At 36.2% G+C, this 14,898-nt stretch overlaps 1 protein-coding gene across 2 annotated transcripts in view; it reads right to left on the bottom strand.

Annotated features, from left to right (window-relative positions):
• The window catches only part of STAG1 (stromal antigen 1), a 417,686-nt gene that overhangs the window by 221,274 nt on the left and 181,514 nt on the right, over positions 1 to 14,898 (bottom strand). For both annotated transcript variants that reach the window (XM_003265265.4, XM_030816776.1), the window contains one exon: positions 10,175 to 10,271. In XM_003265265.4, coding sequence (XP_003265313.1) covers positions 10,175 to 10,271 — 97 coding nt within the window. The remainder of the gene's footprint in view (positions 1 to 10,174; positions 10,272 to 14,898) is intronic.

Raw genomic sequence — 14,898 nt, 5'->3', positions numbered from 1 at the left:
AGAAATATAAATTAAAACCACAATGTGATATTTGTAATCCTACTCAACAACATAAAACTAAAAATACTGGCAATACTATCTATGAGCAAAATATGTGAAGCCATCAGAATTCTGTGACATCACTTGACTAAAGCATGAAAAGTTACAACTACTTCAGAGAAATTTAGCATCATCCAGAAAAGTTGCATATTTTATAACCCAGCAATTCCACCCCTCAGTACACAAACTAGAGCATCTTGTGCATGAATACCAAATTAATATGTGCAAAAGATAGCTTTTAGTAACACTCTACATTACCCAAAATTTTCCTTCAAGAATGGGAAGTATAAATAAACTGGTATATTCATATAAGGTATACTTTACAGTAGTTCTCAAAATGGGGTAATTTTGCTTCCCAAAATTGAACATTGGGAAACTTTTGCAGACATTTTTGCTTGTTACAAACTGCAGGAGAGGGAGAAAGAAATGTGCTACTGGTATCTAACAGGTGGAGGCCAAAGGCACTTTATATTCAGTCTTCTGTATATATAAGATGTCACAATTTAAAAGGATTTAAGAAAGATAACACTGAACTACCTATCTATCTATCTATCTATATATATACATACACACTGTACAGGTGAGGAGATAAGAATTCATTAAAATAGATTGCTAAAGAGAATACTGATTAATATACAATAAAGTCATATAAGCACTGGTTAGTTTCTATCCCCCAGATGCCGATACTAAAACAAGGATGCCAGTGCAAGTAATTTATTTAGAAGGACAACCCATAAAATACCAGTAATGCAGTAGAGATATGAAACAAGAAAAAGAAAAATAACAATAAAAAAAAGCAGACAATAAAGAGTATTTTATCTAGCCAATTACAATTGTAGGTAACTGGAGCCTAATTAAGCTCCTTGAGAAACTGCAGTCAGAGTAGGCCATGCACTTCAAAATGATCCCACTGATAGGCAAAGGAATTGGGGTATTTATACACTAACTCCCAGTCAGTCACTTGTTAAAGCCATGGTGCCCAAACTGTGCACTGAGATGTCCCGAGGGACTCACACAAAATGATATGGGCAATGTGGATATTTTAAATATTCAAAGGAAAACAATACAATATTTGATATTTGTCAAGTACCACAGGAACTATTAGCATGAGGCAACTTGCAATCTCAACATCTGGTCCTTTATTCCTGTTGATAATGCCCTATCTTTGAGAGGCTGAGTTTCAACAAGGGCTATCAAAAAACCAATATAAGACAGGAAATGAAGATAATTCAAAATGTGAGAAGCTATACAATGCCCAACACATCTGTACACACATTAGTAAGTAACTGCAGTTATTTGAGAAATGAATACAATTTTTTTCAATTATGTATGTCATTTTCTAAACGGCTACTAAGTTGTGAGGACCTAAATAAATAGTTTGGACATAACAACTTCCTGAAAGGAACTGTTAGGTATTTCTTTTGGCTTATAGATGCCATGAAAAAATCACTGAGACACTAATTAGCCAGCGAACTGGGTTAAGTTCAGGAAACTCTTAGATTAAGTGCTCCTAGATGATTAATTCTCTGGCAATTCTGCACTCCTAGAAAGCCCTGAGGCATCTGGAACTTCTCTGTTAGGCACAAACAGCGCAAAATAGAAACATTCCTTGTTATATTCAACTAAGAAAGAAGGTTGCTTTTAACCACCAACTTTCAAGTTTGATCAACAATCCTTATTAAAAAGAAGCACATCTGTCAATGAAAACTACTTATCAAAAACCATGTATTTCTGAAATTAGTTATGTTTAAGTACATACCAAAGTAAATATGTACGTGTATCAACAAGGTATATTTAGCAATGGTAATACTTTGAATATATGGAGAACATATCTTCATTTTGCTATGCATAGTTCCCTGAATACATGCTATAATTCTGTGTTCTTAGTTCTCTCATAACTTATTCCAATAAACACTTATGAATTTATATAGCTTTAGAATGCAACTCTAAGTCAACAGTGTTTAAATCAACTTTACCTTTGCATTTTTCCCACTTCATTGATACTGAATATATCTATTACTACTACATATTGAGTTAGCCTATTCTGAGGTTTCCAATGGTAAACAGGATTCACTCCAGCTGGTTGAAATGAAGAGACTACAGACATTTCAGCAGAGCTAGAAAAACAACTATGGGTGCTAATGCAACTTGATAGCTAAATTAGAAAACCAATACTGCACCCTAGGGCTTGGCTCAAGAGCCAAGATGACAAAATAATGATAACAGGGATACTGGAGCCAATGAAGGAGGAGCTGTTCATACTATTCACTCATGAAAAGATGTTCCACTTTGTTTTGTCATTGTTGGTGATATCACTTCTAGCCGGGAACTTGGGTGGGGACAGGCGGCGAATTGTGATTTTTTTTTTCTCCCTTTCCTTGTTGTCTTCCCACTTTAGGTCAATGTTTAAAACACTCTTTTCGTCCTTGGTTCTTATGCAGCTTTAGGGGAAAATGGGCTCACACAGTAAAGTGCCAATCTAGATTTTGGATATTAATGTGCAAGACAAGGAGTCCTTATAAAATGCAAATCTTATCTCAACATATATTAGAGATAGCAGCCTTTGTAAAACCAAAAAATTTCCCCCACTTGTCCCTTGTCATTTGACTTTCCCTATAATGTGTCTCCATCTTACAAATTTTTTGTTTTCTTATGTCATTTATGAATCTTTGCTAACTTACAGATTTTTGAGTCAGTTAATTGCGAGTCAGTTAATAAAAAGGTCTTCCCCACTCCGTGGTTATAAAGGAATTCTTAGTTTTCACTGAGTGCTTGTATTATTTTTCTTTGTATTTGTTGTTTGTTTTTGCCCTTAAACTCTTGATGCACTGGAAATTTATCCTGGTTTACACCATCACAGTGAAATGTAAATCTGAAAGAATTTTTCCCCTCACTTTTGTCTTGAAAAGGGGATCTTTAAATCTTCTAACTGGCTGTAGGATAGTAATTTTTCTCTATAAATTCTGTATCTCAATATATTATGGAATTATTTTATTGCTTATAATAGTTTTGCAAACTGATTCTCCTGAGTTTTCTAAACATGCAATATTATTTTGAATAACATCATTTTAAAAACAGTGATCGACCGGGCACGGTGGCTCACGCTTGTAATCCCAGCACTTTGGGAGGCCGAGGCGGGCGAATCACAAGGTCAGGAGATCGAGACCACGGTGAAACCCCGTCTCTACTAAAAAATACAAAAAATTAGCCGGGCGTGGTGGCGGGCGCCTGTAGTCCTAGCTACTCGGAGAGGCTGAGGCAGGAGAATGGCGTGAACCCGGGAGGCGGAGCTTCCAGTGAGCCGAGATTGCGCCACTGCACTCCGGCCTGGGCGAAAGAGCAAGACTCCGTCTCAAAAAAAAAAAAAAAAAAAAAAAAAAAACAAACAAACAAAAAAAAACAGTGATCATAATTACTTCTTTTTATTGTCCAAATGTGTTGGCTTATATATCCAATATAATGTTAAATAAGAGTTGTGAGGCTGGGTATCCTTGTCTTCTTTGACAGTGACAATGACTACTGGTTTCCCTTGAGCATGACACTGGCTTTGGGGTTAAAACATTATTTTTTTCATTTTTGTACTTTGACATAATTTTAGATTTACAGAAAAGACAGCAAAGTACAAAGAATTTCTGAATACCTTCCACTCAAATTCTTCAGATGTAAACATTTTACATCCGTTTTATCCTTCTTTCACTCTTCATATACACATGCATTTGTTCTGAATAAGTGTTTAGCTACAGACATGATATTCCTTTACTCTTTAATATTTCAGTGTGTATTTTCCCCAAATAAACCTATTATACAACCACAGTATAGTACAATGTTCCAAAGCATAAGATTAACAATTGATACTATATATGTTCTAATCCACAGAGCTAATTAAGATTTCACATGTGTCTCAATAACGTCCTTTATGCCAAAAGAAATTCTAAGATCATGCACTGCAGCCACCTGTCACGTTTCTTTACTCTAAGCTAGAACAGTTTGAGTCATTTCTTTTCTTTTTTTCTTTTTTTGAGACGGAGTTTTGCTCCTGTTGCCCAGGCAGGAGTGCAATGGCGTGATCTTGGCTCACTGCAACCTCTGTCTCCTGGTTCAAGTGATTCTCCTGCCTCAGCCTCCCAAGTAGCTGGGATTGCAGGCGCCTATCACCATGCCCAGCTAATTTTTGTATTCTTAGTAGAGATGGGGTTTCACCACGCTGGCCAGGCTGGTCTCGAACTCCTGACCTCAGGTGATCTGCCCACCTCAGCCTCCCAAAGTATTGGGATTACAGGTGTGAGTCACCACACCTGGCATTTCTGACTATTTCATGACACTGACATTTTTGCAGAGTACAGGATAGTTATTTTGAAGAATATAACTCAATTCAAGCTTGTCTTATATTTCTTCATGAGTAGATTCAGACTATGCACTTCTGGCAAGAATATTACAGAAGTGATGTTGAGTTCTTCTAAGGGCATTTCAGAAAGCACATAATAGCAATTAGCTCCTTAACTTGCAATGTTTGCTTTTATCATTTGTTAAGGTGGTATCTATCAAGTTTCTACATTACAAAGTTTCTATTTTACCCTGTAAATAGTAGATATCTTGAAAGGAGACATTTTGAGACTGGGTAAATATTGTGCTCTTCATCAAACTTCTCCCCGACCCCACTAGTTTCATAGCCCACTTACTAAGTTCCAAAGTTACGTTGGTTAGTAATTTTACACCTTTCAGTGTGGTTGTTATTATGGTGTAAAGGTTATTTGTTCTGTTTGTATTCATTTTTAGGATATTCCCCCTCCGTCTTTGTTGATTTTGTTTTCTTGGGGATTTGAAATATTAAGATAGCTCCAAAAGTCAGGACTATTCAAAAACTATAAAACTATATTCAAATTCAGTATCATTCCCTCACCTCAATTCCCTCTAAACTTTCCGACACACACACACACACACACACACACTCTCTCTCTCTCTCTCTCTCTCTCTCTCTCTCTCTCTCTCTCTCTCTCTCACTCATTAGGTAACCAATTCATTACTGTCAGGTTTTTCTTCCCTGTATTTCTTTTTGGTGAAATGAACTGTTATTTTCCCTTCTTTCTTACAAAAAAAAAAAACAAAAAACAAAAAACAAAGTTGCATACTTTAGATATTATTCTGCACTTTGTATTTTGCCCTAAAAATATATCCAGAGAAAGGCCGGGTGCGGTGGCTCACGCCTGTAATCCCAGCACTTTAGGAGGCCAAGGCGGGTGGATCATGAGGTCAAGAGTTCAAGACTAGCCTGACCAACATGGTGAAACCCCATCTCTACTAAAAATACAAAAAAAATTTAGCTGGGCACGGTGGTGCGTGTCTGTAATCCCAGCTACTCGGGAGGCTGAGGCAGGAGAACTGCTTGAACCCGGGAGGCGGAGGCTGCAGTGAGCCGAGATCGCGCCACCGCACTCCAGCCTGGGTGACAGAATAAGACTCTGTCTCAAAAAAAAAAAAAAAAAAAAAAACAGGGAAAATCCTACATCCATTCACAGACATCTTCCTCATTCTTTTTTACAGTAGCACAAAAGTCCAACATGTGGCTACACTACAGTTCAATCACTGTCTTACATATAAACATTTGGATTGTTTCCAATATTTTCCAATAACAAATAATGTTGCATTAATTTTGTGTACCTATTTTCTTACTGCTGAAGGTATATATATTCAAGGTAAAATCCCAGAAGTAAGATGGTTGAGTCAACAGATAAAACATAAATATAGATTTGGTAGATATTCCTGGATACCTTTACAAAAGAGTTTATCAATTTGTATTCTAACCAACAATGTAACAGTGTCTGCTTTCCCCCACCACAGCCTGAACAACAGAATGTTATGATTTTAAACTTGTGCCAATCTGATAGGTAAAAAGAAATGGTAACTAAGTATAGTTTTAATTAGTAAATTCCTTTTCTAGTAAGTAAAAAATGTTTTCTTTTCATATGTTTACTAATGTCTCATAGGTACTTAGGTCTATGTCAGGATTTTTTATTATATTCTACTGATGTAAAAGACAGTGTGCTTTCTTCATAAATCATATTAAGAAAATATGCTTCTATGCCCCTTTAACAAAAATGTTTTAACACCCATTTTGTCAAATGTCTTTTCAGGAACTATAAAGGTAGTCAAAAGAAAAATGGGCAAAGGATAGGAACAGAGAATTCAAAGAAAAAACAGTAATGGTTCTCAACCCTCATTCATTAGAGAAATACAAATTAAAACCATCCCATACACAAAAATTAACCATGGATTAACAGCCTAAATATAAAATCCAGCCTCCAGATTTGTGAGCAATAGCCATTAGAAGGAAACATAGAGGTAAATCTTCATGACCTTGAATTTGGCAATGGATCCTTAAATGTGACACATGTATGAGGAAGGAAGGAAGGAAGGAAGGAAGGAAGGAAGGAAGGAAGGAAGGAAGGAAGGAAGGGAGGGAGGGAGGGAGGGAGGGAGGGAGGGAGGGAAAGAGAAAGAGAAAGAGAGAGAAAGAAAGGAAAGAGAAAGGAAAGAAAAAGGAAAGGAAAGGAAAGGAAGAGAACTCAGACTTAATAAAATGTAAACCTATTGTGCATCAAAAAACATCACTAAGAAAGTTAAAAACACAACCTAGAGAGTGGGCAAAAATAGCTGAAGTTAAATACTTGAAAAAGGTTTGGTATCCACAATATACACAACTCATCAACAAAAAGACATATAATCTAATTTTAAAATGAGCAAAGACTCGAATGTATATTTCTTCAAAGAAAATACAGACATGTCCAACAAGCACATGAAAAGAAGTTCAAGATCATTAGGCATTAAGTGCACACAAATTAAAACCACAGTTAGACACCACTTTATACCCAGTAGGATGGCTATAATTTTTAAAACTATAAAATAACAAGTGTTGTTGAGGATGTAGAAAAATAGGAATCCTCATACATTTCTGGTGGTGAATATAAGATGGTGCAGCCACTGTGGAAAACAGTTTGGTGGTTCCTCAAAAAGTTTAAACAGAATTATTATATGACCTAGCAATTCTACTCCTAAGAATTTACACCTCAAAGACTCAAAAACGGTACTCAAACAAATATTTGTTCACGAATGTTCAAAGTTGCCATATTCACAATAGTCAAAAGGTGGAAACAACTCAAATGTCCTTCAACAGGTGAATGGATAAACAAATAGTGATATATACATATGATGGATTATTATTCAGCCCTAAACGAAATGAACTACTGATACATGCTACAACTTAAATGAACCTCAAGAACATATGGTAAGTGAAAGAAGTCACACACAGAAGGTGACATATTGTGTGGTTCCTTTTATATAAAATGACCAGGACTGGCAAATCCTCAGGGACAGAAAGTAGATTCATGATTGCCAGGGATGAGGGAAAAAAGAACAAACAGTGATTACCTAACAGGTATAGGGTATTTTCCTGGGGAGACTTTTAAAGTTTTGAGAAAAGAGAGAGGTGGTAACTGCTACAATGGATTGAATGTTTGTGTCCTCCCAAAATTCCTATATTAAAATCCTAACCCCCAAAGTGATGGTATTAGAAGGTGGGACCTTTGGGATGCAATTAGGTGATGAGTGGGACCCTCATGAATGAGATTAGTGCCGTTATAAAGGGTACCCCAGAAAACGCTCTCAACCCTCTTTTTGCCATGTGAGGGAACAACCAGAAATTAGTATTCTGCAATGTGGAAGAGGGCCCTCACCAGAACCAGACGATATTGAGACCCTGATCTCAGACTTCCAGCCTCCAGACTTGTGAGAAATAAATTTCTATTATTTGAAAGCCACCCAGTCTATGGTGTTGTTACAGCAACCCAAAGTAAGGCAGCTGCACATTTATGAATGCCCTAAATGCTACTGAATTGGTACACTTTAAAATGCTTACTTGTATATTACGTGAACTTCAAAGCACTTTTAAAAATCAGAGTGAAATATTATCTTCAAATCATTCTGAAGACTAATCCCAAAACTTAATACACTTTGTTGAAAAGGCTAAGAAAAAAAGACATTTTAATATATCACTGATGAGAGTATAGAAGAGTACAATTCCTATAGCTGATGATTTGGCAGTATCTAATATAATAACAATTAAATTTACCTACAGACATTCTTTATAAAGACCAAATAAGGTATACATAAAATTACTCATTACAGTACTCTCTGTAACAGCAAAAGACTACAAATAACACACTGGTCTTTTAATAGAAGTCTAGTTAAATAAATTATTGTACATATACACAAAGGAATGCAATGAGCCTGTGTTTTTAAAAATGAAGGAAAAAGGTCTCTATACACTATTATCTTTTGTGTAAGACAGGTGAGGTGGAGAAGGAAAGAATACACATTCCTACCTTATAGGTATGAAAATTAGATAGATGGACAGACAGTTAAGTTCAACAAACTAGTTAACAACAGTTAACTGTGTATAGATGGATGGGAAGGCAGAAAGGCAAAGACTTCTTATTATACAACTTTTAAACTTTTTTATTTTGAACCATGAAAATAAATTTCAAAAGGAAAAATTTTAAACAGTACTAATTGCTTTCAAATTAAAACCCAATCCAACAGGTCTGTTGATTAATAGGACTATGTGAGAAAATTTATATAAAGCACATCATCAGTGCTTGCCTCACCTACTTTAAGGCTGTAAAATGAGCAAACTTTCTTACTTTCAAATAGTCTCCATCTCCTCACCCATCTCCATGCTCTACGATTCAGCCACAGAATCCTCTGCACCCCGGACTGAAACATGCTTTCTTGTCTTAAGATCTTTTTGCATAATATGTTACCTTTTGCCTTTCTCATCCTTCTAACTTCCTTTTACTCATCTTTAATCTCACATCAGAGTTTGCTTTTTGTAGGATATACTTTTTTACAACCTCCCCACATTCACACATATACACAGAGACACACAGCCTAGGCTGCATCAGCATCCCTTGCTTTCTTGTTATTCCCACAGTGTCTTGTGGCTGGGGACACACACTCCAGGTGACACAGCTTGACTCTCAATCTTGAGTTTCACACTTGCTAACTGTATGATCTGGAATAAATTTACCTAAACCCTTTCATCTCAGTTTGCAATCTACAAGATAAAGATCAGATCTGCCTGATGGGACTGTTAACAAAGATTAAAAGAGCTAATGTAAGTAAAGCACACAGCTTGCCACATACTAAACAGTCATTAAATAGTAACCAGTTTTATTATACTTATCATTGCACCGAGCCCTTTGCTGAACTATTAATGTATTTCCCTTTTTGTTCCTCACAATGAAGATGCCTTTAAAAATTACACATACTTTAACACTTTTTAGCGGCAGAGACTGCCTTGATAACTTCTGTATACCCGGGTGGAGTATCTCGTACAAGGTTAGTGCTCTGTAAATATTTGATAAACTACTTCATGTCAATATGGTAAGTGATAACTTGCACATAAATAAACAAGGCTTCAAGAAATCAATTTGGTCAGTTATCTCAATAAAAGATTACTATTCTTCTGTATTCACAAGCAGAGAATGGTGATTTAACAACTCATTTCCCCCATGTAATACAAATTAACCTGTTAAGATTTATCCAGAGGAGAAAAAGATCTAGCAGTTATCTCCTAAACTGATAAAAATAAAATTACACTTTAATAAACTGTCTTACAATTGTAAACTTAAGACACCTGATTCTGCTACTTGTGTTACTTTAAGAAAATTATTTAAACTTAACTATAAAATGAGTACGAAATACTGGCAGGGATATAAAAGAATGAAAGCTAGCAACTAGCACACTTCCTAATATGGAGCATACATACAAATAATATGAGTAAAAATTATAAAAGCCTATGATCTAAAAATCAATTCATGAAACTACTGAACGAATTTCAGATTTCCTCCTAAAATTTCAAAAACTATATTAATGTGTTACTTTATAGGAGCAAAACTGAACAAGAACAAAAATGGAATATCCTTAAATAACTTACCAATAATATTCTCTATCAGAAAAAGATTAGCAGATAATCTTTTATTTTAAGGGTAAATTATATATGACTAGTAGCAGGTGAAGTGAAAGTCACACTGCTGGACTGACAGGCTCAATGTACATCATTTATTTCAACATTCTGTACCTCGACATCCTGAACACTGGATAAAAAAGTTGATTAAATCCAGAAGTGCGATGTCCCTGTCTTGTTTATATGATTCAATCCAGTCATCCACCACGGACTGTGGAAAAAAAATATAAAAATGAAAACTTCAAAAAAATTTGATATTATAGCAAATATATTTTCAAAAAAGTTTGTGTGTTTGTGTGTGTTTCTATCTGAACAAGAAAATTACTTACCTGAAATTATTTCTCTGTAGCCTAATAAAAGTAGAGACTCCCTCATTTTTAAAGGCCAATAAGAAGTGACTTACTAGGTTTGAAAGATTTGTTTACAATAGAATCCAAAACAAACTGGACCTTACCAATCCCATTAAGTCCAATAATTATTAAGCAAGTATAGATAATATTCAAACCATATTATGAAAATGATAAAAATTAAATTAACTTCACTTTTACACAGATACAAACTTTCTGAGTTATCAGAAAGCATAATCCACCAGTAGTGCATATAAAGAATGCAAATAATAAGAGACATTTTTCCAAAAATACAAGAATGGCTTAATATTAAGAAATCAAATAATTGAATTTATCAACAAAGTGAAAAAGAAAAATAAAACAATTATATATCAAATCAGATCTCAAAAATGTATCAGATAAAATTCTGTAGGCAATCCAAAAAAAAAAAAAAACTTCCTAGGAAAATTAGGGTTCAATAAAATCTACTGAAAGGATACAAAGACTAAAACATATGTGTTGTTGAAATACTTAAGATATTTCAACTAATTAAAGAACAAGGCAAGGATGCCCCTCTAACCATTCAACCCAGGGTTGAAGTCTTTAGTCAGTGCAAAAGTTAGTAAAAATTTAGTAAAGACAATTCTCCTTTCCTACAGATGATAAGAAAACCCAGGAGTCTCTATTAAAGTGATTCAAGAGATTAATAATAGGAAAATTTGACAACGTAGCTGACAAGATAAATATACAAAATAACTTAATAGTGCAATAACTAGAAAATATAAATGGATTAGTAGCTTGTTCACAACGAAAAATACCTAAGAATAAATCTAAGAGAATTTTTAATGAGGAAAATTATTAAAACTTACAGGATATAAAAAAAAGACTTCAACAAGTATCGTATTCTGAATTTCAAAAAAAGACTTAGTGCTGTATCAATAAAGTCTGAGAGTCTTGCCAACTTACAAGGCAAATTTAATGTAATTCCAGTTTGCATTCCAGTGGGCAGCATTGTTTGAGATTTTCTTGGGCAGAGGTAGGGATCAGAGGAAATGTATAAAAATTAATTAAAAAAATAAAATTTTGTGTACTAAGGTATATTTATATACAGTAAAATGCATTAATCCTGTTATACCTTAATTTTTATAAATACATACACCTATGTAACCACAACCAAGATGAAGATATAAAACATTTCCAGAACTAAAACAAGCTCCCTTATTGTTGCCTTCCAATCAGTAAACATCCCTGGCACAAAGGGTAATTATTATACTGATGCATATTACCATGAATTAGTTTGAGATGATATTGAAACTCACATAAATGGTATCATCTTTTGTTTTTTATTTCTTTCAAGCAAAGTTGTATTGGTAAGATTCAGCAGCATTGTTATGTGTATTAGTAATGCCTTTTTTGCATTGCTGAATATTATTTCATTGTATGAATATATCACAATCTATCACCCATTTTACTGTGGAGGAATATGAGTACTCTGTGCAGTTTAGGGCTATCACAAATAAAACTGTTATGTATACACATTTTGATGAATGTAAACATTCTTTTCTGTATTACAGACCCAAGAGCAGATTTGTTAACACACATTACACACACACATGAAGGCTTAGTAGATAATGCCAAATAATTTCTCAAAACAAGTTGTAATAAATCACACTTCCACCAGCAATGTATGACATCCAGCAAGATGTGAGATTTTCAGGTGCTCTACATTCTCACCCAAGACTAGGTATTGTCAGTTATTTTAATTTAGCCCATTCTGATTGAGCATATCCCTTCTTCAATGACCTTCCATTGGGGAGAACTACTTTCCCTTCCTCCAAGTGAAAGAGAAGACTTTCTGTACATAATACTGTTTCACTGTCTCATCACGTGAGTGTCTGGGGGGTTTTGTTTTTAAAGTAAAGAGAAAACTAGAAAGAAGATTATGGTGGTAAGAGAGGGTCAAGAAGAAAAGAATACCATGGTATCTGGGCAAGGTTCACCTCTGCTGAATAATGTGTCAGGCCCTGTAAGCTCAGGATGATGGTGAAAACTAGAAGTGAATAGAGCAGATCAAGAGCAACTTTTAGACTCAGGACTGAAGCAGAAATGCTTTGCAACCTAGGTAACAGAGTGTGGCATAAAACTGAAGAAGTCACTTCCTCACTTTTACAGGGGTCCAGTAATATAAAGGCAGTCTGAGTAGAATTTTAATTCCCAAAGTTTAATTGTACCAATTTATACTCCCACCAGTTACATATGAAGAGCTCAAAACATTCTAAGACTGGTGCACAGGAACCTGCATCAGAAATATTAACACTTTGGTCTGAGCGTGGTGGCGCACACCTGTAATCTCAGCACTTTGGGAGACCAAGGTGGGCAGACGACTTGAGCACAGGAGTTTGAGACAAGCCTGAGCAGCATGACGAAACTCTGTCTCTACAAAAATTACAAAAATTAGCTAGAGTGGTGGTGCATGCCTGTAGTCCCAGCTAATTCGGAGGCTGAGATCAGAGGATCACTTGAGCCTGTAAGGTCAAGGCTGCAGTGAGCAAAGATCGCAACACTGCACACCGGTCTGGGCGACAGGGCAAGGCCCTGTCAAAAAAACAAACAAAAACTTGGGGCCAGGCACACTCACTTGCACCTGTAATTCCAACAACTCCTGGGAGGCCAAGGCAGGAGGATGACCTGAGGCCAGGAGTTGAAGACCAGCCTGGGCAACATACAGAGACCCTCACCTCTACAAAAAACAAAACAAAAAAATATTAGTGAGGAATGGTAGCACGTGACCACAGTCCCAGCCACTTGGGAGGCTGAGGCAGGAGGATCACTTGAGCCCAGGAGTGTGAGGCTAACACACTCTCTCTAGCCTGGGCAACAGAGTGAAACTCTGTCTCTAAAATGAATAAGGCTGGGCGTGGTGGCTCACGCCTATAATCCCAACACTTTGGGAGGCCGAGATGGGTGGCTCACTTGAGGTCAGGAGTTCCAGACCAGCCTGGCCAACATAGTGAAACCCTATCTATGCTACAAATACAAAAAAAAAAAAAAGAGAGAGAGAGAAAAGAAAAAGAAAAAACAAAAAAGAGCCAGGCGTGTGGCGCATACCTGTAATCCCAGTTACTTAGGAGGCTGAGGCACGAGAATCACTTGAACCTGGCAGGCAGAGGTTGCAGTGAGCCAAGATGGTGCCACTGCACTCCAGCCTAGGCAACAGAGCGAGACTCTGTTTCAATTAAATAAATAAAAATAAAATGAATAAATAAAATAAAATAAACATTAAAACATACTACGAAGGAACTGAAAAACAATCAGAAATAGTAAAATAGTAAACAAGGCCAGGCACTGTGGCCCATTCCTGTAAACCCAGCACTTTCATAGGCTGAGGCAGGCAGATCGCCTGAGCTCAGGAGTTTGAGACCAGCCTGGGCAATGTAGCAAAACCCGCCTCTACCAAAAATCCACAAATTAGTCAGGTATGGTAGTGCACACCTGTGGTCCCAGCTACTTGGGAGGCTGAGGTGACAGATCACTTAAGCCCGGGAGGTGGAGGTTGAGGATGAAGCTGCAGTGAGCTGTGAGCATGCCACTGCACTGCAGCCTGGGTGACAGAGCAAGCCTGGGTGACAGAGCAAGACTGTCTCAAAAAAAAAAAAAAAAAAAAAAGCAAGTAATATAAGAGAACAGAGTACAGAAATAAAAATAAATAATAGCTCTTTGCATTAAGGTAAAAAATAAATGCAGAAGAAATAGATCCAGATATATATAACTTCCACTATGACAAAGGAGACATTTCAATTTTAGAGGGGAAAATTATTTATATAATAAATGATACTGACCTTGATATATTGGTTATGCATCCAGAAGTAAACAAAATTGTACCTTTTATAAGCTTTCAGAGAGATATGAAGATAAATGAATTTAAAAAGAACTAAACTCCAGGCCAGGTGCAGTGGCTCATACTCGTAATCTCAGAGCTTTGGAGGCCAATGCGGAAGGACCACTTGAGGCCAGGAGTTCGAGAGCAGCCTAGGCAACACAGTGATACCCTCACTCTACAAAACATTTTTAAAATAATTAGTTGGGCACAGTGGCACATGCGTATAATCCCAGCTACTCAGTAGTCTGAGGTGGGAGGGTCACTTGAGTCCAAGAGTTTAAGGTTGCAATGAACTGTGATCTTCAACTGCATTCCAGCCTGGGTGACAGAGCAAGACTTTACCTTTAAAAAAGAAAAGGATTAAAAAAAAAAAAAAAAAAAAAAAAAAGAATTAAACTTCAGGGAGTCATGTATGAGCCTTTCTTGAGTTGGCAGAGAATGGCAACTGTTAGAAGCATTGCCAAGTATGGGCATAGGTGGGTGGATAATGCAGCCTCTCCTAATACAGAGGACCATGACTAAGTTAAGAATTTGTTTTAGAAATCACATGTGGCATATAATCAAATTGTGCTGAAAATTTTCAAAGAGAAAATTCAAGCAACCAAAGGGTACATATAGGGAAGCAAAGGATA

The sequence above is a fragment of the Nomascus leucogenys genome, chromosome 8 (assembly GCF_006542625.1).
Source record: "Nomascus leucogenys isolate Asia chromosome 8, Asia_NLE_v1, whole genome shotgun sequence".
NCBI lineage: Eukaryota > Metazoa > Chordata > Mammalia > Primates > Hylobatidae > Nomascus > Nomascus leucogenys.
This window is presented reverse-complemented; position numbering and strand designations above follow the sequence as displayed.